Raw genomic sequence first — 25,353 nt, 5'->3', positions numbered from 1 at the left:
GAAAACTAAATGCAGTTACCACATTTAGGAGCTAGTAAGCAGCAATATGTTACATTTTTGTTTTTGGATTTAGTACCACTTTAAAAGAGTAATTGTCTGATACATTGCTACACAGTTGCAGAAAACCTGTCTTAGTCAAGTAGGTTGCTTGTTACGTGCCTGAGATAGAGCTAGAAACAGATACAAACACTGGTGTTAAAATCAGGTCCTATGCCAGGTCAAGGAAAGCATCATCACACTGGGGTTGAGTGATGTCTGGGTCTTTGACAGAGCAACTGTTTGCCTGAGTTTTTTCCATGGCAAGCTCTCACCTGGTTTCCACCATAGCTACAGGTGAAGCTATTCCACTGAGCGATACTCAAGTAGTAGGGTGTGGAACATGGGCTAAGAGAGTCCAAGAAGAAATACACAGCAACCCTGAAGCAGACCATCCTGTAGAGTTCTTGTGGTAACAGGGCAGGAGAAAAAGTCCAAGTATAAGGGCTCTAGACAGAAGTGGCAGTAAAGCATGTGACCTGTAGTAAGATGTAATACCTGGTCATCCACCTCAGACTAAGCCCTGAGTGGCAGAATTTTAGTGGTAAGCTTAAAAAGTTAACATTGTACAGTAAGCAAGGTTGCACTTTTTGATGTCATCACATAGGTGGTTAAAGTCCCTCAGGAACCTGTCGAGAGAACCCAAAGTATGCTCCTATGCAGGATCTAGTGGTTAGTAGTAGTTAGGCTTCCATTTCTAAGCGCCTACTTCTTGCTTTTGTATTTGTCATTGGTCTGGACTTTGATTGCCAATATTTTCTTATATTTAGCTGACTTGTTTTATTGAAAAAGAAAAGATGCATACAAGCTCCACAAGTTGAAAAAGAGTGCTTTCCCTGTAAGGGAGAAGGTCCATCGCCTTAGGACACTAGCAAAACATTGAGAACTAAAAGTGTGGTAGGGGAGGCGCCCACTGAGCATGTCCTTAAAATCTTTGCCAATATCCAGCCTCCTGAAGGTACAAGCCTATGAATACTTATCCTGTGTCCTTAACAGTATAATTAATATATATATATTTTTTAGAATATAAATGTATATTTGATTTGGTATCAGCTTCTTGCAGTGCACAGTGCAGCAGAGTTTAAAGATTGGAAGGAAAAGGCAGCACAGGAGTTAAGTTGTGCTGCAGTGCAAGGACCATGCCAATAAGAGATTGACACGTTTGCTGCTTCTCCTTTCACTGTCTAGTCACAGGGTTGGGGGGGGGGGGGGTAGCTGTAAGTAACTAACAGTGAAACTACAGCAAAGATCTGGGTTCTTTCACCTGGCAGGGATTGTGGTGAGTGGCAGAGTGGTGTAACGCTCAAGACTAGATGGACAGGAATACAAAGCCTTTTAGTAAAACAGCTCTTGTATTCACATTTCATCTGTGAGTTTAGCAGTCTGGAGTTCAGGTTGGAGGAATGTTTTGGCTGGAATTCCACTTTATAAAAAGGGGATTTGGGTCACCTGTGATCTCCCACCAATGCTTGTTTTAGGATTGTGCAATCATCAAGTTGAACAAAACATTTCCAACGTGGATGTTACATTCATATTTATTTTCATACATTGTGTAGAATTATACATACAAGATTGCGCTTGTCCGTGGCACTATCCACACAGTACAGATTTGCTCTTATTCAGGTACAGTAAATTTACTTTGCAGTTAGGATAACACAGTCCATAGTGAACAAACATTATTATTACTCTCAACTATAATAAAGATACGTACAAACCTTTGTAATATAAACGGTCATTACAAAAAAGAGGTGATCTCCCTAACAGGTTACAAAAATTGTTCACTTCTATAAATACAATGAAATACACTGTGCTGCAAGAACATTACAGGTTAGGTTCACCTACATCATAGACATGACATGATATGCAGCATCAAAGGACGCGACACATATCAACAACGACTTTCAAAAACATGTCCCTGGATCTAGAGATGGAGGCAACAGCGTGTGATCATGTACCAGAGGGGAGATGGCAAAACGAAAAGCTTAGATCTGGGAGATGTAGACAGCCGTGTGCTGACAGTTTGAAAGCACAAGGCGTCAGACAGAAGCTTGTCATGTGCAGCTGCTGTTCAAGACTGACGGATAGTTTTTTTTTCTTCTGTGACGGCTAAAATACAGTATCGCAGGCAGTCACAGGGCTCAGAAAATGGAGGAGCCCACGGCAGTCGCGTACAAACATACATAACACAAGCAGAAAGCAATTTCACAGATGGATAAACGATATCAAACAATGTTCTGAAAAGATTATTCTTTGTGTGATGATCTTGCATGTAAAAGGATTTCCTGCTCATTAACAATGTAGTAATGTGATGAACATGCAAAAGAAAAAAAAATTGTTGATTGCCTGTGAACATAAGCTTTGTGCTGCTCACATTATAATGTACTGAGACAGGTAAAATTTCACAGTTAAAAGAATGAAAAAAAAAAAAAAAAAAAAAAAACACATTCACATAAATTAAAGGAGAACTTCAGCCAAAACCAAAAAAAAAAAAAAAGTATATATCCCTAAAGAGTAACTCCACTTTTGTTGAAGAAAAAAAAAAACAATCCCTTCTGTGTGATCTATGTACATTGCAAGGATTTTAGCAAACTCTGTAGCATGCAATCTTTTTCTACTATGTCCTTGAAATACGGATTATTGAATCACTTGCACCTGTAGTGTTCTAATGAGGAAAGTTGCAGTGTCTGCATCCCTTTAGAAATAATTACCCCTTAGGGAGTCTCTTGCAAAAAAAAGTAATTGCTATTGCAGATGATGCCTAAAATTTTACTTGTATCGTAACGCAGACTTGTGGGAAAATCAGTGAGCCAATCATACAAGGCGGAAATTAAATTTCTGGGGAAGTTCTGTACACCAACTGTGTACAGGCGGCTGGCAGGCAGCCATATTGCATTGAATTTTACAGAAAAGTACAATGCTGAGGATTGAAAAGGTAAAGTAAATTTGAATTTTACATTACAATATGGCTTGTGTAGCAATAGTATTATTGTGTTTTATTTGCTTTTTTTTTTCAATAAAGCGGAGCTACCCTTTAAGGACAGCTATTTTATCCAGGCATAGTAGTTTCAGGTGCCAGCAGCTCAGCTCTTCATTTATCGGCATTGGGCTTTTAGCACCAAAATTGTGTAATTAAAGCATGGTTCTAACCTACCCCAATTAGCCAGACACCTACACAAATTGTATCTAAACCCAAAACACAAAAATGAAATATATTGTCGCTTACCAGTCCTTAGAAATTTCTCTTTATTTTTACCTGGTGATCCTGCCTTTAACACACTTCCTGTCCTAAGAGAACAACGCTCATTCACCATACTACATCTATGGAGGAGCTGTTGTCACCCTGAGCTCCTCACTCCTGATTTGAACTGAACACCTTAGTCGCTCCTTTTCTCCATTAAATGGGAGGGTTTGTAGTTTACAAAAGATAGCGGTCACATTTGAGAACATTTTTTTTTTTTTTTTTTAAATAAACAAACACTTTTTATTGTAAAGCATTTGTTTAAAATAACAGGGATTCAAACAGACATAAAGGAAATAAAATATTTCACATACATTACCATACTGCACCATAGAGAATTAATAGGAATAAAAACAATTTAGAGCGACTTAACATGCTACCAGTTATAATATAAAGCAAAAGAAAATGGGCACGTTCCCACAGAACTTAGAACATCATTTGAGATTTTAGGTCAGTGCACAGGACGTTACAAGGACACTGGATTTCTTGCAGGATTAACAGGTCTGTACTTGCAGAAAATGTACTCAGCCTAACACAAAAAAACCCAAAAAACCTTCTGTAACCACATCTACGGGCTGGTAAGCTTCAATATACAGTATAATACATAGTCTTTTGGGGTGTTTAGATAAACTTTAACAGGTCTTTGAACCATTGGTCCAAAACAATTACCAATCCTGAGTAGAAATTTACCAGTGCAATATTTCATCATCAGTTCCCTAACTTTTCAAAGGCAAAGGTGTACAATAAATTGATCAAAACACTGGACATATCCTTTAAAATGTTCACTATATGGGAGACAGCCCTCTGTGGATGAATATGGTAGACTGTTGAGGGGAAAAATATCAGGAGTAGTGAACCTTTATTACAGCTCTACCATCATGATAGGAGTATGTGGTAGCCGCATGACACACTGATGTCTATAAAAAAAAATGGCAGATCAGTAACACCACCAGTGAATCCAAAATCTGTTTTTTTTCCGAACTTATACAGCTGTGTTCAAAATAATAGCAGTCAGACATCACTAACCTGATCAATCACTGTTTTTGGTAGAAATGATATTTCTACATGGAAAATAATTTACTAGCAGGTGTAGTAGAGTAATAGAAATCCAACAGACCCAACAGTCATGACATGCATGCTGCTGATTCTGTGTAATTGAATCACTAATTGAAAGGGGCATGTTCAAAATAATAGCAGTGGGGAGTTCTATTAGTGAGGTCATTCATTCTTTGAAAAACAGGTGGCAATTATTGCCCTTATTTAAGGAAGGAAGGCAGCAAATGTTGTACATGCTGGTTACAGTGCATTTCTCTCTGAAATTCTGAGGAAAATAGGTCATTCCAGACATTGTTCAGAAGAACAGTGTACCTTGATTAAAAAGTTGATTGGAGAGGGGAAAACATATAAAGAGGTGCAGAAAACGATAGGCTGCTCAGCTAAAATGATTGCAAATGCTTTAAAATGGCAACCAAAACCTGAAAGACGAGGAAGTAAGTGAAAAACTACCATTTGAATGGATAGAAGAATAGCCAAAATGGCAAGGACTCAGCCAACAATCAGCTCCAGGAAGATCAAAGGTGTAAAGTTACCTGTGAGTACTGTTACAATTAGAAGACGCCTATGTGAAGCCAAGCTATCTGCAAGAAGCCCACCGCAAAGTCCCACTGTTGAAAAAAAGACATGTGCTCAAGAGGTTACAATTTGCCAAAGAGCACATTGACTGGCCTATAGAGAAATGGCGCAACATTTTGTGGACTGATGAAAGTAAGATTGTTCTTTTTGGGTCTAGTGGCCGGAGACAGTTTGTCAGACGACCCCCAAACACTGAATTCAAGCCACAGTACACTGTGAAGACAGTGAAGCATGGTGGTGCAAGCATCATGATATGTGGATGTTTCTCATACTACGGTGTTGGGCCTATTTATCGCATACCAGGGATTATGGATCAGTTTGAATACATCAGAATACTTGAAGAGGTCATGCCTTATGCTAAAAAGGAAATGCCCTTGAAATGGGTGTTCCAACAAGACAACGACCCCAAACACATCAGTAAACGTGCAACATCTTGGTTCCAGACCAACAAGATTGACGTTATGGAGTGGCCAGCCCAATCCCCAGATCTTAATCCAATAGAAAGCTTGTGGGGTGACATCAAAAATGCAGTTTCTGAGGCAAAACCAAGAAATAGAGGAGAACTGTGGAATGTAGTCCAATCATCCTGGGCTGGCATACCTGTTCGCAGGTGGCAGAAGTTGGTTGACTCCATGCAACACAGATGTACAGCAGTTCTCAGAAACAGCGCTTATACAAGTAAATATTAAGTAATTCAAAGGAAAGCAAAATCTTCAAACATTTTTCAGTTTATATAGTGAATGTTTGAGTTTGTAAAGAAGAATACAAACACTGCTATTTTTTTGAACAGTCTAATATTCAGTTTTCTTCAATTTTTTTTTAGAGGAACAACACAAATTTGATATATTTTTCTTCATGTTTTGATTTGGAATATAATGTGTAGTGTTCCCAATGCATTTGTGTGCATGGAAATGAAACAATTGAGTACTGGCCGTGATACTTTTTATATTTGCACTAACATACAATTTTGAGGACAAGCTTTCAGGGTCCCCCAAGCTTTCGGGGTCCCCTTCTTCAAAGTCCAAGCAGTACTGTACAAATCACAAACTTTCTTTGTGAAACTTTGTGATTTGATTAGTGATTGACAGTACTCAATTGTTTCTGTCGCAAATGCACTAATACGGCCTCAATCCCCTCAAACAATGTGTATGGAAATAAAAGCTATTAGAAGGATTTTGAGCTTTATTCACTTTTTTCAACACACTGCTATTATTTTGAACACAACTGTACTGGCCACCGAAATGTTGACACTTCTGGGTGTGTTGGATGCCTGAATCCCACTGCTGTGGTTCCATCTATCAGCTATGTCACTTTGTCCTTACAACTCTGAGGAAACACAGTAGTGACATACAGAAGAGACCGGTAGATGGAAGCACAGCATGCAGTAACACAGGCATTTGACACGCCTGGAAGTGTCAGAGACAGAAGCTTCTAGCGGTGGGTCTATCTATGCAAGACAGCAAAAACTGGATATTGCTGATAATTATTCTTAAAGCCCATCTCCAGGTAAAGGAAAAATGGTGCCCACTGCAAAGGTTAAGTGGTCATTTAAGTCTAGGGGCCACAAAAAGCAGTTTTAAACTTACCTGCCTATACGCTCCTCAGCATTGGACTGTCCCTCAGAGTCATTATGTCCATAATGGCCTCGGTACTGGACATGGACATCTGAGGACCTGTGACCACTGGAGCATAGGCAGGAGGAGGCCTGCCAGATCTAACCCTTAATTTAACCTCAAGGGCAACCTTGCTGCAAGAGAGGCCTGGAAGTCAGCTTCAATGTGTTTTATATGTTGTTTTTTCCCCATAACAGGACCCTACTGGCCCCTGGAAAATAAAAACCATGAAATGTGGCAGCCATTATAACCACTAAAGATTGCCCAAAATGGCAATGAATGGGGGTTTAATTATTCTGGCTATGTTCTTTTTATAGTAAATGTTTTCCTAAACATATAGGAGCCACAGTCCAGTATATCCCAGCAGCAAGGAGTACCATGCCAGCCAAGGCTGCTACAAACAAACCCAACCCAGTGCATGTCCTGCATTAGAAGACGACTCATCCTACATGCACTGCAATAGGTGGCTTTACTGTTTCTTTAAATTACACACAAAAAACATTAAAAAATACAGGATTAGAAAACTTCTGGCACCAAGGACTCATTTACGATACGGTAGCTCTCGCTGTGTCTCTGAAAAGCAATGCACGGTGGATAGCTTTTCAAATTGTGACTGAGAGACCATATGTCATCTCCTCATTATCCCCTTTGAACCTGAAAAGCCCACACTACTACACAGCAACAGCGGGAGAAATTAAGGTTTGTGTTTTTGTAGCTCACAAGAAGTGACAAGAACAATAGATTTCTGGCAAGATCAACAGGTATCCTCTCTAGTTGCTAAAAATTATTTTTTTCAGGCAAAGGACTGGTCAGCTAGAATATATTACAATTTTGTTTTCTGGGTTTAGATCTCCTTTGAGGCAGTGTATGTGCATGTGCGATTCATCACATTCTGTTGCTGGACGTTTATAAAAGGTTTGCATAAGTGGATACAACTTAGTTTTTTTTTTCCTGGGTGGAAATCTCCTTTAATATTACAGAAAATTCAGATATTTTACTACAATCATATATAGACAGATATTTCTTATTTATAATACGCTCACAAAGTTGCTTTTCCTTGTTTACTATGCAACATAATCACTCTGTTTTTTTATTTTCTACTATAAATTTCTCATTTTCCAAACAAAGTGTGAATTAGTGTTTAATGGAGGAGAGGCAGGTTACAGATATATTGTAAAATTACCATAACACTGTTTTTTTTCTTTTGTTTATTACTGCCATGAATTGTATAAAAAATAAATCACAAGAATGTCAAAAAGAAGCTACAATAATAACATATTCCTATACCAAAATGTGAAACTTTGTATTTACATCTATATAGCATAAAATAAAAAAATGGCTGTGTTTACATTAAAATGTTATCGATATACTTTAAAAGGCAACAACCTTTACTGTAATAAATACATCCACGTTCATCTAGAACAAGTATTTTAAGTTTACAGCACTGGGTTTTCTGCAAATTCAAAAAAAGGTCTACATTGACAACAAAACACCAGGAAGAATGAAGAAGTAGTAACAGCCCAGCAACCATCCACCATTCATGTTCTATGTTACCCCAAATTCAGTTGGAACCTCAGCTATGGCTTCCATGGGCTGCTTGCCCCGATTAGTTTTTTTTTTTTTTTATAAAAAGGTGCTCATGTGTTTTACTTATTTTTTACTTTTCACATAAGAGGAGGAGCACTGCTCAGTATCATTCTACTACTGAAATACAAGAGGAAGGGAACCGGTCCAGGTAGGACTATGGCTGTTGCAACTGCCAAGGTGAAGGCTCATTTGTCAAATGTTGTTTTATTGACCCAGAACAAAAAATGTAGATTAGCCCTCACTTCTGCTGTCTATTTCTACATGTTAAGCAAGGATAAGGATAACACATTTGGATTTTTAGGTTTTAAAAATACTAGACATGACAGTTCCTACAAAGTGCACATAAAAAAAAAAATATATATATATATATATATATATATACACACACACACACACACACACATATATATATATATATATATTTATATATATATTTTTAGTACATCTCTGGAATATATGTACATTTCCCATGTATTTCCATTCTTAATACTGTGCTTGATCTTTTGACTTCTAATTGCCATAACATCAGCTTATTACACATAGTTAGGAGCACACTGTATCTCTGGAAGGATCAACAAACACTTTTCTGTACCTGCCATGTATTTTAAGAAAAAAAAAAAAACACAGGAAATGTGCATTGCAAAGATGTACTAGATATGTTTTTCTATACTCTTTCCCATACAGTCCCTTCTCTTAATAGGGCCCTAAGAATATGTTATCTCCATTACTTTATGGCAGTAAAAAATTGATATGTCTATTTAAAAAAAAAAGTGTACAGCTGTAGCTTGAACTAAAACTCCAGCCAAAACCGTTTTTTGTCATTTGGGACAAAAAGCAATAAAAAAAATCTCATGAAAAAGGACACAATAGTGATAAATGCAAAACTAAACCCTAAATACGAGTAGAGCCTAACATGGTGTAAAAATTGGCATTAACCTTCAACTTCCACTTATGTCCTCTGATGTTTATAAATTACTACAGGGATGACCTATGACATTGATGACTCATTACAGTATCAATGCAAAGCTTGGCTCTCTTGTACTGCGCTTGTGCAAGATTTATTCATGCCATCTCTTGAGCATGGACACTGGGTTATGGGATGTAAAAGGCAGAAAGCGTCAAAGTTGGTGTCGGCTTCTACAGGAGCAAGGAAGAAAAGGCCTTCACCAAAATATCCTGTAGGCATCATAGTCATGTTTTGTTTTTGTGGGAAGGGTTCTGAGTTTTTGTGGCAGCGGACTGCATTGTTTAAAGTTTTTATTTTTTTGCAGAGAAAAGTTAACCTGGAATCTCTGCTCTTTATTTTCAGACATTGAGATTTCCTCACTTTCTGCCCCAGTGAGACTGTGGTCACTGCAATTAGAAACTGACAGATTATCTAAGCCTTCCTACTTTAAAGAAAAAATGGTTTGGGCTGGAGTCACATTTTAGCAAAGGCTCATAAAAGTAAAAGAAAAAACAAATAAAAAAATGGTTACTATATACAGTACATATCTGCAGAGATCTATAGATCACTATGTATACAACACAAATTATACTTTAATCTGCTGACATTCATGGAATTCTGACATATTTGTCTCCAGATCCAATATACATTCTGCAAAACAGCAAAACCCTAAATGGGGAATCAGTTGCAGGGTGTTTATGTGTAGAAGCCGTAATGATTTTTTTTTCAAAATCTTTTCAGTTGAAGCCATAAACCCAAGGTGACAAATGTCCTTCTTGACGCAATTACACTGGAATGAACAGAAACCAAAGACTGGATAGTAAAAACTTTTCTTTAGGTATATTCACCCAAAACTGGTTTTGAGATCTTTAAAATATATATATATAGCCAATAGTATCTCCAACGATATCTCCACTGCTCATTCCCCAACTCCAATTACTTGTTGGGTGGCGGTTATGTGAGACTTATTTTGTCTAGTGGATTTTAAAGTGTACGTTACTGTAGAAGATGGTTGGAGTCTCCTCTTGAGATAAGTGGTTAGTGGATGATTAAAGCAGACCTATTGACAAATACAGGAATCTAAGCTTTCCTTCCCACCCTGCTCTTTTAAATGCAGCCCTAACATGACTGAGCAATACTGGAGTAGGGGTTTCCAGTAAAAACACAGTGTCCATGTTAGCCTTTACTGGAGAAACCACATTTCAGGATCCCTCAGTGTCCAATCATGTTAATAAATGCTTGGGTATTTGGGAATATGACATACATTGAAGGCAAGGATTAACTACTTTGAACTATGATCTCGTCACTTAGCAGAGATCACACAACCTGTCACCATATGATCCGAAAGCAGCCGTTTCCCAAGCCAAAGTAAGTGTTTCAGGGCTTTTTCTACAATCAGTGGTTTTAGGGAAACCATAATGGGTTTGGACCAGTTTCATTTTAGATATTTTATTTTAAGGATCATACATTTTAAAACTGTTGCTTTGTATATGTATGTATGTAAAATATAAACACACAAGTCAATAAAATAAATGATTGATATATTTATATATACACACACACACACATACATACATACACACACACATGAGAAAGGATTCAGAAATCAATATGGGCTTCCTATAACTCAGTAGATACTATTTGCTTAGCAGTTTCCTTTCTTTAATATAAACCTCCCAGTGAGCTGTCTAAGGGTGTATTCAGTTATTTTTCTAAAAATGTGAAAAAAATGCTATACATTCCTTTTAGGAGAGTTGGGTAGACAGGGAGAAAAAGGTTCTATTTCTTCCAATAGGTCCACTGTACATCCATCAGTATCAATCCACAACTGAAATACAAATTTTGGGTGCACTGAACTTTAGGACTACAATACTATTTAAAGACATATTTTTCAGGAAAAGATGAATTGTAATAGCAATATGAATATTCTATAGGCGGTTGAACATCATTCGTAGCCAAATGTTGATCATGCAGCAGCTGTTCTAGAAAATACGGATTTATCCTGTTTTCAGTCATCCAGCCCATTTTTATGATTTAAAACACCAGTCCTGGTCTACTTAACCAATACCTGGGCTGATGGCTGCTAAAAAGATACTATCCACAAAACAAATAAAAAAAAAAAAAAAAAGTAATTTGATGTAGATATAAGGCAGCAAACAATGAAGACCCTCTGTGAACCAGACTTGATGCTGCTGTCCATGTATGATGTTCCTGGGAAGTGAAAATGTTCCCAGGTGAAACATTGAGGAAACCTGCTCCATTAGGGATTGTTCACATCTGAACAGGCTCAAGTTCTCGATCGTCTAAAAGGTTTATTAGCATTGAAAAGCTGTCCTTTACAGCTTCCATGTTGTCCAGTGAGGTTGGCTGTAGAATCCATCTTTTTCCTCGTGCCAGTGGTTCAAGTTCAAAATACTTCTTGATCTAAAATAAGAGAAAAACATTTAATCCAGGGAAATTAATACAATGTACACAATAGAAATCCAACAAAAACAACACAAGTCATCTTCTAATGTGTAGTCTATTTTCATTTTGACTTTAAGTTGTACAGAGCAAGAAAGTTAACTAAAATTGATTCTCAGTTTTTCCCTGCTCTAGATCAACATCACCAAAGAGAAATCTGCTCTGTTTTAGTAAAAAGCCTTGCAGTGGCATAAGCAGGTGGGAACCACAGTATGTGGTAGGGGAACAGGTATTCCACACACCCAAAAAGTCTGGATACCTGCATCAGCTAGAAGTCATCAACACGGTGCAATATATAAAACACAGAGTGCAGGAAATGTAAGGATACATCTTCTTTTAGAGGTTACCTTAAGTTCACATTAGAGCTCCTCATGACATAATCAATTGAACCCTTTCACACCCAAAGTCTTGTTAAAGTGTAAATACCCCCAATTTGTTTTTTTGCAACATTAGTAGGAGTCTTTAACTAGACCGTACCTCCACAACTAATGCAGCAGCAGCAGTTTTTGAAAACTAGTAACATTTGTTTTTTTTTTTTTAAGAGGTTATTTCACTTTTAATAAAAGTTACAATAGACACATAGGCAATCAGGAGCCCCAATAATGGAGTGACAGAATAAATTTTACACAGAAAGAACCAAAAAATTTTAGGGCTATGCAGAGCCCAAATTTTGACACCGCTTTAGCTATGTGCATGAAATGAACAAGCTGGGTTAAAAAAACAAAACAAATACACACACGCATACACACATCCAGTCATACATGTGCAGCCTTCGCCTCTAGTAATCAGGAGAGATAGAGAGCCCACAACCACCACAGCAGTGGCGTAACAAACCATCTTAGTTTGTGGAGACATATGACAGTGATTGAGATAGTGGAGTATCACCCCAGAAGGAAACAGATGTCTAAACAGGGTTGCCACACTTTCGTGAACTTTTCAGGGGAAGCCCAACCTTTATAGATTAACTTATCTTTAGGCACATCAACGTTAACCATACAGATAGATTGTGATTGTTGTATGGAAGGTGGATTAGTATTTTTCCAGTTCAGCAAAATTATTTTTCTAGCATAAAACAAAAGCATATGCATTAATATTGTAGGATGAGTCTGAGGTATGAAATTCAAATTTCCCAAGAGACCCACTTCTGGGGTATAAGGGACTGGCAGATGTAGGGTAGTGTAAAGAAAAAGGCAAAAAGAGTCTGCCGATACAATGTAAGAGCAAGGCAGGTCCAAAACATGTGAGCAGATGTGCATCCTTAAGGCCTCAACAGGGACAAGAGGCCGCATATACGAAACCCATTTGAGCCAATTTCGCTGGCGTACAATGAAGATGGTGGATAAACTTGAATTGAGTAAATTTATCAGCAGTACTAATGAGGTCTTGAAAACAGACCTCCGTAGCTTCCTTCCAACCCTCTTCATGCAGCTCAGGGAACACTGCCACCCATTTACGCTTAGCAGTCTGGAAGGGATTGGCATTAGCAGACTGAAGACAGGAATAGATATTGGTGACCAACTTAGTAATATCTGGATCTAGCAATAGAAATTCTAAAAAGATGATTCCAAGAGGTCAAATTCCCAAGTTGTGTCTGTATAGCGTGACATAGCAAAGATTTAGAAAATAATTTATTGGCCGCCTTTAGATCATCAAAAGATACAAAAATACCATTCAAAAAGATAAGTGAGAGGTGATTAATGCCAACGGCCCCACCAACTTGAGTCAGGGTGACCCATGAGCTCAGGAATGTTAGGGTTGTGCCATAGAGGAGTCCATAGGGATACTCCAGGAGTCGGGGATAGAACTTTACCCTCTTCTCACCAGGCCAACCAACTAGTATCTATTGGAGAGTGTCTGGAACAATGGGAGGTAACAGACCTATATAGGGTGTCTTGTAGGAAGGAAGCAGATTCATAGAGAGCAGACAGGAGACTGGTGGAGGAGGAAGGAGAGGAGTCACAGAACCAACCATACACATAGGGAAGTTGTGAAGCAATGAAATAATTATAGAGGTTAGGCCACGCCGAAAACTAGTAACATTTGTTAACTAGGGATAAAGTAAGAAGCAGATTTATATTTTTATTTATAATACACTTAAAGACAATCAGTAATTATTTTGCAGAATATGCATGCTTCCTCTTTCATAATTTTATTATAGTATTAATCGCTTGCTGCCCACCCACAGTACATCTACTGCGAGTGAGCGGCAGCTGCAGGCTAGGCAACGTACATGTACATCGCGCCTTCAGACGTGTCAGCAGGTTTCAGCCAATGATTTCAGCTGAAACCTGCTGAATGGCTGTGTCCAAGTACAGCACAGAGTTCTGTTTACAAACACACAGAACTAGAACTCTGTGTAAACAGAACAGTGATCTGGCTGTTTCTTCTCCTGGAAAAGCAGAGAAAAAACAGCCAGATTACACTAGTTAGGCAAACAGTGAACCCCTTCATTGCCCCTGGATGTTAACCCCTTCCCAGCCAGTGTAATTACTACAGTATAAACACTGATCATTGTATTAGACAGTTAGTGTCCCTCCCAGCCAGTATCTGTTAGCGCCAGATTGCCCACCACACTATCACAGTCAAACTATAATTCGCTGATCACTGCCATTACAAGTATAGCGTCCAGTTGCGTATATTCCAGTACATATACACCGTCATTTGTAGAAACTATAACTTTCACACAGACCAATTCATATAAACATATTGGGATTTTTTTTATTTTTTTACCAAAGACATAAAAACAGAATACATTTTGACCTAAATTTATGAAGAAATTAGATTTTTTTGATTGGATAGGTTTTAACACAGAAATTTTTGGTCTTTTTTCCTTTCTATATTAAAAAAAATAAAACCCCCAGTGATAGTTGAATAAGCTCTATTTGTGTGAAAAAAATTATATAAAATTTCATTTGGGCACAGAGTTGCATGCCTGAGCAATTGCCAGTCACAGTAGCACACTGCAAAATAGAAAAAAAAAAGTCCTGTCATGAAGGGGGGTAAAACCTACCGGAGGTCAAGTGGTTACATATTTGTAGATAAGGCTTTAGGTGAAGTAAATACTGAATTTTCAGTTGTGCTCCCTCCCTCTTTAACCGGTTCCGTGCCGCCCTATAGCAGAAATACTGCTACAGGGCGGCACGGGTGCGCAAAATCACGTATATATACATGATTTTGCAGTTCTGGGTAGGGGGCCACCAGGCAATCTCCAGGAATTACCAAAGGGGGAGAGACCTGTGTATAAACAACACAGATTTCTCCCCTGTCAGCTCCTGCATGCTGCATTGTGTCTATGGCTCTGCACAGCAGAGCCATACAAAGCAGTGTGCTTACAGTGAAACACAGCCTCATAGTAAAACACACAGCACACAGTTAACTCTTTGATCGCCCCACATTAACCCCTTCCTGACCAGTGCCATTAGTACAGTGTCAGTGCTTTTTATTAGCATCGATCACTGTATTGGTGTCACTGGGGATGTCAGTGACACCAACTCAGTTCCCCCAAGTGTCAGAATGCCCGCCGCAGTCCCACTATAAGTCACTGATTGCCGCCATTACTAAAATAAAAAGAAAACAAAACAAAATTCCAGAATATATACCATCATTTGTAAACGCTATAAAACTTTCACGTAAACCAATTAAGTTACACGTGTTGGGATTTTTTTTTTTTAGCAAAGATCTGTTGCAGAATACATTTTGGCCTAAATTTATGACGAAATTTGATTTTTTAAATTTTTTTACTGGACAGGTTTAATAGCAAAATGTCAAAAATATAGTTTTTTTTTCGCAATAATGTTGAACTTTTTTTTTTGGTTATAGCGCAACCAATAAACACATAGGTGATCAAATACCACTGAAAGAAAGCTCTATTTGTGGGGAAAAAAAGACATACATTTCATTTGGGTGCAGCGTTGCATGACTGCGCAATTGTCAGTTAAAGTAACGCAGTACTGTATTGTAAAAAAAATGGCCTGGTCTGGAAGGGGAGTAAATCCTCAAGTGGTTAAAACAAAGAAAACAAAAATACTCTTACAGTGGAGTTCTACCCTCGCTGCAATAGCTAAACGCTTATTTTTGTCCAGGGAACCAGTAGAAAGTATGTTTACTTACCTCACCCCTTTCTCCTGCAGGCTACTCATGTCCTTGGGACAGATCCCCAAAAACTGCTTCTCTTCAGCATTCTGTCCATGAGTCACACCTTTAAGATTAGTTAGGGTTATTCTGGAATTTGGCTTTAAGTCACTCCCTCCCCTCCCCCAACACCTATGCTTACTAGCCTGTGTAAGGAGGACGCATACACTTACCTATTTTTATGCTGCTCTGGTCCAGTCACAATTGGCTCTCCTATTTCAGCGAGTGGCAGCTTCAGGGGAGCCAAATATCAGCCACGTAGGGAGTACATAGTTTTAAGTAAGTGAGCAAATGCTAATGGGAACACAATTATTTGCAGTTTAGGAAGGACTGAGGACTCTGCAAGCTCCCATGGAACAGTGCTGGGCCAATCACCAGCATGGTGTCAAGGCAGGAAGGGAATCACATCTCCCTGCATACCTAGAAGTACCAGGCATTTATCTTTACCTCTGGTGGCAATACAAGGCTGAAAGGAAAGCAAAAGGAAGGCAGGTATGTGCTGAAGGAGGGGAAAGTTAAGCAAACCTACTGCTTTTCCCTGTATGGACAATCATAAGGTCACGTTAAAGTGGTAATCTTAACATTTGAACATAAAGGAGTGAGGAGTTTCCACTAGCAGCTATCTATATCAGTTGTCTGCATGAACTGGAAAAAAAATCCCCGACAAAACATCTAAAACCATCATTCTTAGAAATGACTCCAAAGAAGAAAATGCACCCAAGGCAACACAAAATAACAAGAATGGACAGCATGACAACTCCCATTACAGAAACAGACGACGCACCTATCCACAAATACAAAAGGGCTCTACCAAGTAACACTTGTGCAAAGTTACAGTATCGAGCATTTTTCAGGTGTGTCTTCATTACATTTTCCATACATTTGTGTGGGCAAATCATATTCTAAAGTCATGACAGATACATAAAAACAACATTTAATCTTGTTTTTTTAGAATTCCATGTCAATGAAATGTCAACAGAAAATCAAACGTCATATGAATCAATGACTGAAATTGTACTTTTTCCATCTAAGAAATGATTGTTATTTCCAAACAGCTTCTGCTTATTATTGAATACAGTTTTTTGTCAATTACCAAACGTGTTAAACGGACGATGAAAATCTAAATGAGTAAAATCAGTTTTGGGTGCACACTTGCATGTTAAAGCACGTCATATATATTTCTCAGATTCCAGCAACAAGATTCATACGATGCAGGTTTTTGGACCACAGACCCCCGAGCTTTTATGGTTTGGGTTTATGCTGCCGTATTCCCCCCAACTCCAACATGACTTTTTCTGACCATGAAGTCTCAGAAATATTGAAATAACGGAGTGTCTTCAGTCTGCAGCCCCAAAAGTGTCAGCTTTAGGATGAAGAATGTTTTTACCAACAGATTAGGAATCAGTGAAGACTTGTAATTTAATCAACCCACTTTAAGGTGGGTTTCACCCCCAGGCTTTAACCGCTTGATATCTAGTGTGTGTGTATATATGTATATATATATATATATATATATATATATATATATATATACATACATACATACATTTCTACATACATACATACATACACACACACACACACAGCATACAGTTGCAAGAAAAAGTATGTGAGCCCCTTGGGATTTGCATGAATTGGGCATAAAATGTGTGAATCACACCAGGCATCGCAAGAATATTGCTACACTGAACCAATTTTGTGAAGAGGAGTGGTCCAAAATTACTCCAGATTGTTGTGCAGGTCTGATCTGCAACTACAGGAAACGTTTGGTTGAGGTTATTGCTGCCAAAGAAGGGTCAACCAGTTATTAAGTCCAAAGGTTCACATACTTTTTCCTCCCTGCACTGTGAATGTTTACAAGTTATGTGATATTAAACCATGGCAACATCTAATGTTTGTGTAGTATTATGTTCAGCAGACTGTGTTCTTCTATTGTTGGGCATAAAATGTGCTCTGAACGTCATCTAAGTCACAATTCATGCAAAACTCCACATAATCCCAAGGGGTTCACATACTTTTTCTTGCAACTGTATATATACGTTGCAGCTATGATTCTGGTATTGATTTTTACAGCTGGTCATTGGCTTTCATGCAAATGTGATTTGAGTAGCTTTAGTCACTCAATCACTTTTGCAGGGCTTGGAAGGAGCCCCTCCTCCCCCACTGCGGTTCCTGGGCTCTTCTGTTGCACTGGGGAGCCCAGGATTGCTGTAAGCAGTTGGGTCAGCTGCCCACAGAGGTGATGTAGAAATATCTCTTCCAGCATCTCCTCTGTGATGAATGAAGCTGGAAGCGTTGAGGATTTATAGCCCGGAAAGCAGCTAATCAAACAGATCTCTATTTTATTAGCTGCCTTAAGCAGGCCATAGACGGGTTGAACATCGGCCGTTTAAAAAAAAAAAAAAAACACGAAAAATTGGTCGTTCGATCGGCCAACGTTACCACCAACGTAAAAAGAAAAAAAAAAAAAAAAAGTCTGCCGAATTTTGTCCCGTCTATGGCCGGCATTAACCCCATAACTTCTGTCCCTTGCAGAGACAGGGGAGCGCGCCATACAATGTGACAGCAAGAAGGAGGAAGAATAATAATTACAGTCCGCTATTATATTTTATATGAAAAAGTCTTGCGGTTGCAACAAATGTATCCATACAGATGTTTTTATTTGGATACAAATGGATACATTTGTTGCAACCGCAAGACTTTTTCATATAAAATATAATAGCAAACTTTAGAATAAAGAACTGAGCCGCCGTTCAGTGACACCTGTACATTCCATAGCGCAGTACAGAGCAGTCACAGGGCAGTCTTTTTCTTCTTCTTTTTCTTCTTCTTCTGCTTCGTTCTATTATGTGTACAAACATCAGATAATAAGCAGCAAGCGTTTTTTTTAAATTTGGTAAACACAGGAGATGGATTTCCTGCTTTCTTCATTTTTTGTGCATTGTTGTCATATGCAATTTTTTATCGGTAAAACGAGCGGCTGATTTGCCCGTCATTGCCGGGAAAATCGGCCGCGAATTTTCCAACATGACCGATTAAAAAAAAATGTGCCAAAACCCCAAAAAACGGCCGACCAATTAACTCACTAACGGTGCGAAAATCTGCTGATTTTCGACCCGTCTGTGGCCGGCATGAGGGCAGGCGAGATCTCCCCATAAAGAGTACCCGTCACTACCCAAAACTATCATCAAAGAGTACTTGTCACCGCTCAAAGCAATCAAAGCTATTGTTTACCCCTTGTGATCGCAATAAAGTTGAATGAAAAAAAGTGTAATTTTTTTTTTTAAGAATTAAAAAAAAATTAAAAGCACCCTTGCACACAAATGTGTGCGTAGATCCGGTACGCATATGTAAATAGTGATTGCGCCAGACATGTGAGGTATCGGAGTGCATGTCAGAGTGAGAGCAATAATTCTAAGAATATTATTCAATTTTAACTCTACACTGATTACCTATAAAGGCTTTTAAAGCATTGCCTATCTATGATTTTAGGTACAGTAGTATATTGCCATTTCACAGGTGTTCGCAATTTTAAATCTTGACAGGTTAGGTATTGAATTATAAATGTTATCATGCAATATTCCCACAAATTTTAAAATTTGAAAAATCATTGGTAAAAGATGTAAAAGAAGTCATTTAGAAACAGACCCCCATAGTAAAAGCCTTCAGGGCGTATAGAAGACTGATCTGAAATTAGCATTGGAATAACAACCACAGATGACAGGTTTAGTAACCTTGAACAAGTTGAGGTGGTAGAGTGAACAGATGAGGATGATTAGGAGGTCCTGCCTCCAAATCACTCTCTGGACTACTGGTGACCATCAGTACAGCTCAGTATTGCCTACTCTCTGAACATTTTCCATTCTGTAATGTAACCCAAGTATTTACCAATCAGTTTACAGAGACGTCACTTCCACTGTAAGCTTGTGTGGCAACTCAGTATTTAACCTCTTCCCCCTCAGCCCCAGCATATCCTCAGAATCTGTATGCCCAGGGGGCAGAAAGGATTGGCAATCATGTGACCACTATGATTAACTGTGATTGTCAAAGTGGTCACATGATCAGGAGCCTAGATCATTCGTGCAGACTGGAAGCAATCTTTAACAGCTCGTTCCCTGTGCTGGGAGTGTGCAGTGAGAGTGCTTTCAGCACAGTAACCTTGGATGCCCATTGACAAATATGTGCAGCATATGGACGTTAAAGTCCACCTTTTTGCTGCCGAACATGTGTTAAACTGGTGGCAAGAGATTAAAGACATAGCGCAGACACACCACAGGTTGTTTTTTAAAATGCCTTTCTGAATTTCTTATTTTTTGTCAGCTATTTGGTGGAGTTTTTTTCTACCACTTACTGCTGTTTCCATAAACAACTTTGGCGGGGACCAAAATATTATTTGGCATAAACCTAAATGTTTTCGCTGAATTGTGTGATCCAGGGCCTGCCATCTTAGTCTTACAGGGTACTTCAGTGGAGAGCCTTTCTAAAAGAATTTGGTTACTCTTTTCTGCTTCTGAACATGCAATTAGGGTCAATCATCATTCATTCACAATTTCATCAATCTCAATGCCAGAAGAACTACTGCATTTCCAGTTAAACAACTGTTTAAGATTTCAAGAATATTTTCATTGTGTATCAACCTGAAACTCTGTAAGTTAATCTAACAATTGTTAACATACCAGCAAAGAAGTATTGCCTGAACACAGTTTAGTTTGCAAATTCTTTTGTGGAAGGGTATTTTCTTAAGGAATATTCGTTTTCCACAGTCCTACCAAAATAGCCGCAAGTATGCAAAAAATATTTTGACACTTTAATGTGCAGTATATTTCACTGGCCGGGACATGTTTAAGCAGCAATAAGGAAACATTTGTTTATTTATAAACTTCATTAAAAATTAGTGAGACTATGTTCAATGCCAACAGAAATAACTATTCTGCAAAATATGTGGAAGAATAAAGACACGCAGTAAAGAATTATACAAACATGCAACTAAAAATATCAGCATCAACAGACATAGGAATCATCAATCAAAAGAGACAGTATGGTCATGAAAGGTGTTTGCAGGAAAGGAACTGACTTTTATTTGACAAATGCATGAAACAGAGGAATAGCTGAGCTTCCCACAAAGCAGTGACATCTAAACTTGAATCTAGTCTATAAAAAAGGTAATGAAGTAAACAGTCAAAGTGGGCAACATGGTAACTATAGCAGGCCTCAAGCGCAGCCCTCAAAATGTCTGAGGGGGCACACAAACGTTTAGCCTTTGTACATTTGCTATGTTAATAGCCCTGACAAAGTGGAAGTTTTTTTTCCCTTCTAGTGGTTACTTTAAGCTATTTTAAATGTAAAGAGAAAGCCTGCAAAATTAAAACAGGAAAAAGCTTTTCTTGGTTTGGAAGGATAATTATAATGGACATCACACACTAGTTCCTCTACATCTTTATGACAATACCTACAAACCTTTTCAAAGACAACTTCAACTGCCCTGAAATTGATCACAGCATACTTTCCTCGCCTACATCAAAATGTGGAGCATGTTGTCTCAACATCTCTCGCTTTCATAGATTCAGTTTTTCAGACTAGTTTTATCAGCTCACCACTGAAAAAATTTCCTTGGACCACCACTGAAAAGACTCTCATAACTGTAGAACTTTTTTCTCTTCTCTGGATTGACTTTAACCTTGGAGGCACAATATCAGATTCCAGGTCTTAAGCACAACTAACCCAGGTCCCATATTTAATAATCCTGCTTTACCACCTTGATATGAGAATGTTCTTTTCATGCAGATAAATTACCTACTTAAATTTACTTACCTACCTAACCTATGACACCACAAAGCTCCTAATTCACTCCCTTGTTATCTCTCGCCTGAACTACTTCCTCACTGGAACCTTTATATAGACCATCTCCCTTCAGTCCCTTATGAACGCTGCTTCCAGACTTATCCACCATACCAACCTTTCAGTGTCTGCTACCTCTCTCTGCTAATCTCTCCATTGGGTACCGCTAACCCAATAAATTAAATTCAAATTACTAACAATAACTTACAAAGCCATCTACAACTTGGCCCCTAGCTACATCATTAACCTGGTCTAAAAATACCAACCAAATAGTTTTGCTTCATTCCTCCAAAGACCTCATACTCTCTAGCTCCCTTGTCACTCCAGGACTTTTCCCGAGCCTCTCTCATCCTATGGAATTCCATACCCCAATCTGTCTGACTATCTACTACCCTGTCCCCTTTTAGGCGATCCCTGAAAACCCTTCTCTTCGCAGAGAATCTTGTTCCGCCTCTACCCAACAACTGTATTTCCACTTTCTCCATCAGATCATCCCCACAGTTATTACCTTTTGTATCAATTGACCCTCCCTTTTAGATTGCAAGCTCTAATGAACAGGGCCCTCTGATTTCTCCTGTATCGAATTGTATTTTAACTGTACTGCCTGTGCTCATGTTGTAAAGTGCTACACAAACTATATAAATCCTGTATACTAATAACATTACTTAAGGTATTATGGCCATAGGACCCGTCCACATGGGGCGGACTTAGCAGGCGGATGGCTAGTATGTGTCTGTTACGCGTATGCAGAAAAGACACAGCCCACCTGTGTTTACACTCGACTGCCATCTGATCCAATCCACGAGACAAAAAGGGAATCCACATCTGTCTGCTTTAAGAAGACTGGATTGGATGTAGGCGGATGTAAAGCGGCACATGTCCGTTTACACCTGCAGCTTCATAGAGATGGAGGGTTCAATTGGGTCCGTCTGAAAAACTGACAGGTGGCCCTCATCGGTCCACATGTGTGAAAGGGGACTTAGACCTCCATAAGAAACTAATAATAATAATAATAATAATAATAAGTAAGCACCAAATAGAACAATTATTTGAAAAAAAAGATGCTTGTAGTTTTTGTGTTTGTTCCCTACTGCAGTATTTTGGAACCACTAATCAATATTTTAATAGGAGATGCAGATCTATGAAATTTCCAAGACAAACTGGACTGGCTGAATGCATTCCAGGTGCATAAGAAAGGTGATGTCTTAGCTCTCTATTTGGAAGCAGTGGTCTGACATAACCCCTACTAACTCAGAGCTAGAGCTCGCCAATCAGCAGGGAACATTACCTTTACTGATTGCAGAGCTAAAGGTCTGACTCAGCAGGGGGTCCTTCTCTACAACATGCTGGCAGGGGACAGGCATTTTATCAACAATTTAAAAACAATTCCTAGAGATACAATTCAACAATGCACCATACTGCCATTAAAACAGATTAGAGAGATTTTATAACCAATCAGTGGCAGAATTGTTTTCAATTAGTTCATCTACATCCCTCAACCAAAGGGAAATGGGAAAATGAGTGATTGGATAACACCAGACCAGTAATTATGTTCTTATCCTTCACTGTACAGCACCTTTTAACAAAAAAACTGTATAAACACAGCAAATTGATACACACACACACAAACGTTTCAAAGCAACTATACTATGTAGGGAAGTGTTATATATTACAATAAATACATTCTTCTCAAAGCACAAAGAAGCCAACACAATAATGGCATTACAAAAAAAAAAAAAAAGTAAAACGTTATAGCACTATAAGTTCTAATACTATGAAATTCACGTCTATACATCATGCCTTCAATTAGATGACACAGGGCAATTACCGGTGTAGATTATTATATTCACAGGCTTTGTTTTATTCCATCTCATTGTGCAATAAATCTTTGAAAATGACAGCTACACCATCATGTTAGCAAAACAAATTTAAGACCAGGCACTTCACCAATAATTTGACTGGTGTTAAGCTGACAAATATTGCAGGATAAAGCTCTCACACAGATTGTCTGACACTCCCCTCCTTCGAGTAACTGGAGATTATATACAGTGCCTATTTCCCTCAGAAATACAAAAATGCCATCACTCTCAAATGTCTAGGAAAGGCTAGACAATGTCTGCAGCACGTCTAACATTGGCAATCCCCGTCTATGAGAGATCTGTACATATTACATATACATAGCATTAAACGTATTTCCAAGGATCAAGAAGCGAACATGTAACACATACTGGATAACAGCATGGTGGTTTAGTTGTTCGCACTGATGCCTTACTTCACTATGGAACTTCTCGATTGCCAAGAAGCATGCTGCCTGTTTTGAGGTGTTCTCCCCTTTTCTGTTGGGTTCCTCTCAGTGTTCCAGCTTCTTCCGAAATCCAAATCATTCTAATGGTTGACTAGCTACGTAATCAGTCGTATGTCTCTATCACAGTCCTAGAAGCCCATATATACATTTAACTCACACCGAGGAGTGGGAATAATGTAACTGTTGAATATGTGCTCTGCAAAAGTACTGCACAATGTACAGGGAATATTAAAGGACTCCAGAAGTTGCACTTTTAAAAATATGCAGGCTTATAAGTGGTTAAGTCCAATGTTGTATATGCTACTTCGTGGACTTACTATATCTCTTATTTACCATTTGCATTTTTACAGATAGCTGGGAGTATAGCTATTGCTATACTTCCAGTGCTCCGACACGTTACCTTCAGGTCTCCGATACTGCAGCCACAGAGTTGTTTACAGCTGCTCTGCCTGCCCCTCCTTTTCTTTTGCCCAGTCAAAGAAGGCTATGTATTATGTGAACCCATTCACAAAATACAAAGAATTCTGTAAATGGACAGCAGAGGGGAAAGGCAGGCAGTGCAGATACTGTGTCGCAGGGCACATCTTCTCCTGTCAGAGCACTGGAAGTCTAGCTACAGCTGTACTCTCAGCACTCAGTAAAAATGTAAATAAAGTAAATTTACAAGGTGGCATTCATCTTGAACTTAAATCCTTACAAACCAAGGGAAAAGTGAGGCAATTTCTGGAGTCCTGCTTTAAAATGTCAAATTAAAATGAACCGGAACTGACCTAGAAGTAGTGTGCTTTGGTACCCTAGGCTGAAACGTATATATTTCCAGCTGGTGGGCTGAACAAGAGAATCCCTATAGATTCCCCTATCCATGTTACACAGCTATTGTATTCTGACAGTTGGTAACCATGGTTGTCAGAATACCTGAACAGTGTCTGCATCTAAATGGATGTAGCCATTGTTCAGTGAAAAATTTCCAGCCAACTAGTCTTACAAAGGTCAACAAGAAAAAATTGACTTTTGTTGAGGCTGGTGGTGGTGGGAATCACTCGATACTCTAACCATGTATAACAGACCTAAGCCTTCAGATTTCTCCCTTTGTCCCTGTGGAGTCCCCTGGATCCCAGGCTGTACATAAAGCTGTGAGTTCTGACCAAGTTAATGCTATCCAGGGAACATTAAGGTACAGTAGATGCTAGGTCAGCCATTTGTGGTCTCCATTAGAAGTCAGGGTGACAGCACAGAGTACAATATGGGGAACGGGTTCTGTCACCATACAACAGGAAATGTCTGAACAAGGATTTTCTTAGATGGCCTCTAGTTTACATAGTTACATAGTCAGTCTGGTTGAAAAAAAAGACATAAGTCCATCTAGTTCAACCAATAAATATTAGGTATTTTAATAAAGCCTGTAGAACATATTAAAACAACATTTATAATTAAATTAACTCATTAAAAATTATAAGCTATTTTATTAAATGATTTTACATTTATTAAATCTTGTCTTGGCTAGAAGTTGAGGTTCCACATACAGCCCGGCCCAAGAATGAGAGGAGTACTGATTTGTACCAGC

The 25,353-nt window shown here is 38.6% G+C and overlaps 1 protein-coding gene across 1 annotated transcript in view; it reads right to left on the bottom strand.

The window, feature by feature from the left end:
* Nucleotides 1–1,553: 1,553 nt before the first annotated feature.
* The window catches only part of ARL15 (ARF like GTPase 15), a gene marked incomplete at its 5' end in the record, with an annotated part of 253,639 nt that continues 229,839 nt past the window's right edge, over nucleotides 1,554–25,353 (bottom strand). Inside the window, one exon of the mRNA XM_089682681.1 lies at nucleotides 1,554–11,476. Coding sequence (XP_089538807.1) covers nucleotides 11,324–11,476 — 153 coding nt within the window. The remainder of the gene's footprint in view (nucleotides 11,477–25,353) is intronic.

Source organism: Staurois parvus, unplaced genomic scaffold, assembly GCF_062004578.1.
Source record: "Staurois parvus isolate SC_StPar_1 unplaced genomic scaffold, SC_StPar_1.0 ptg000294l, whole genome shotgun sequence".
NCBI lineage: Eukaryota > Metazoa > Chordata > Amphibia > Anura > Ranidae > Staurois > Staurois parvus.
Note: the sequence above shows the minus strand (reverse complement) of the source record. Positions and strands in the feature narration are given on the sequence as shown.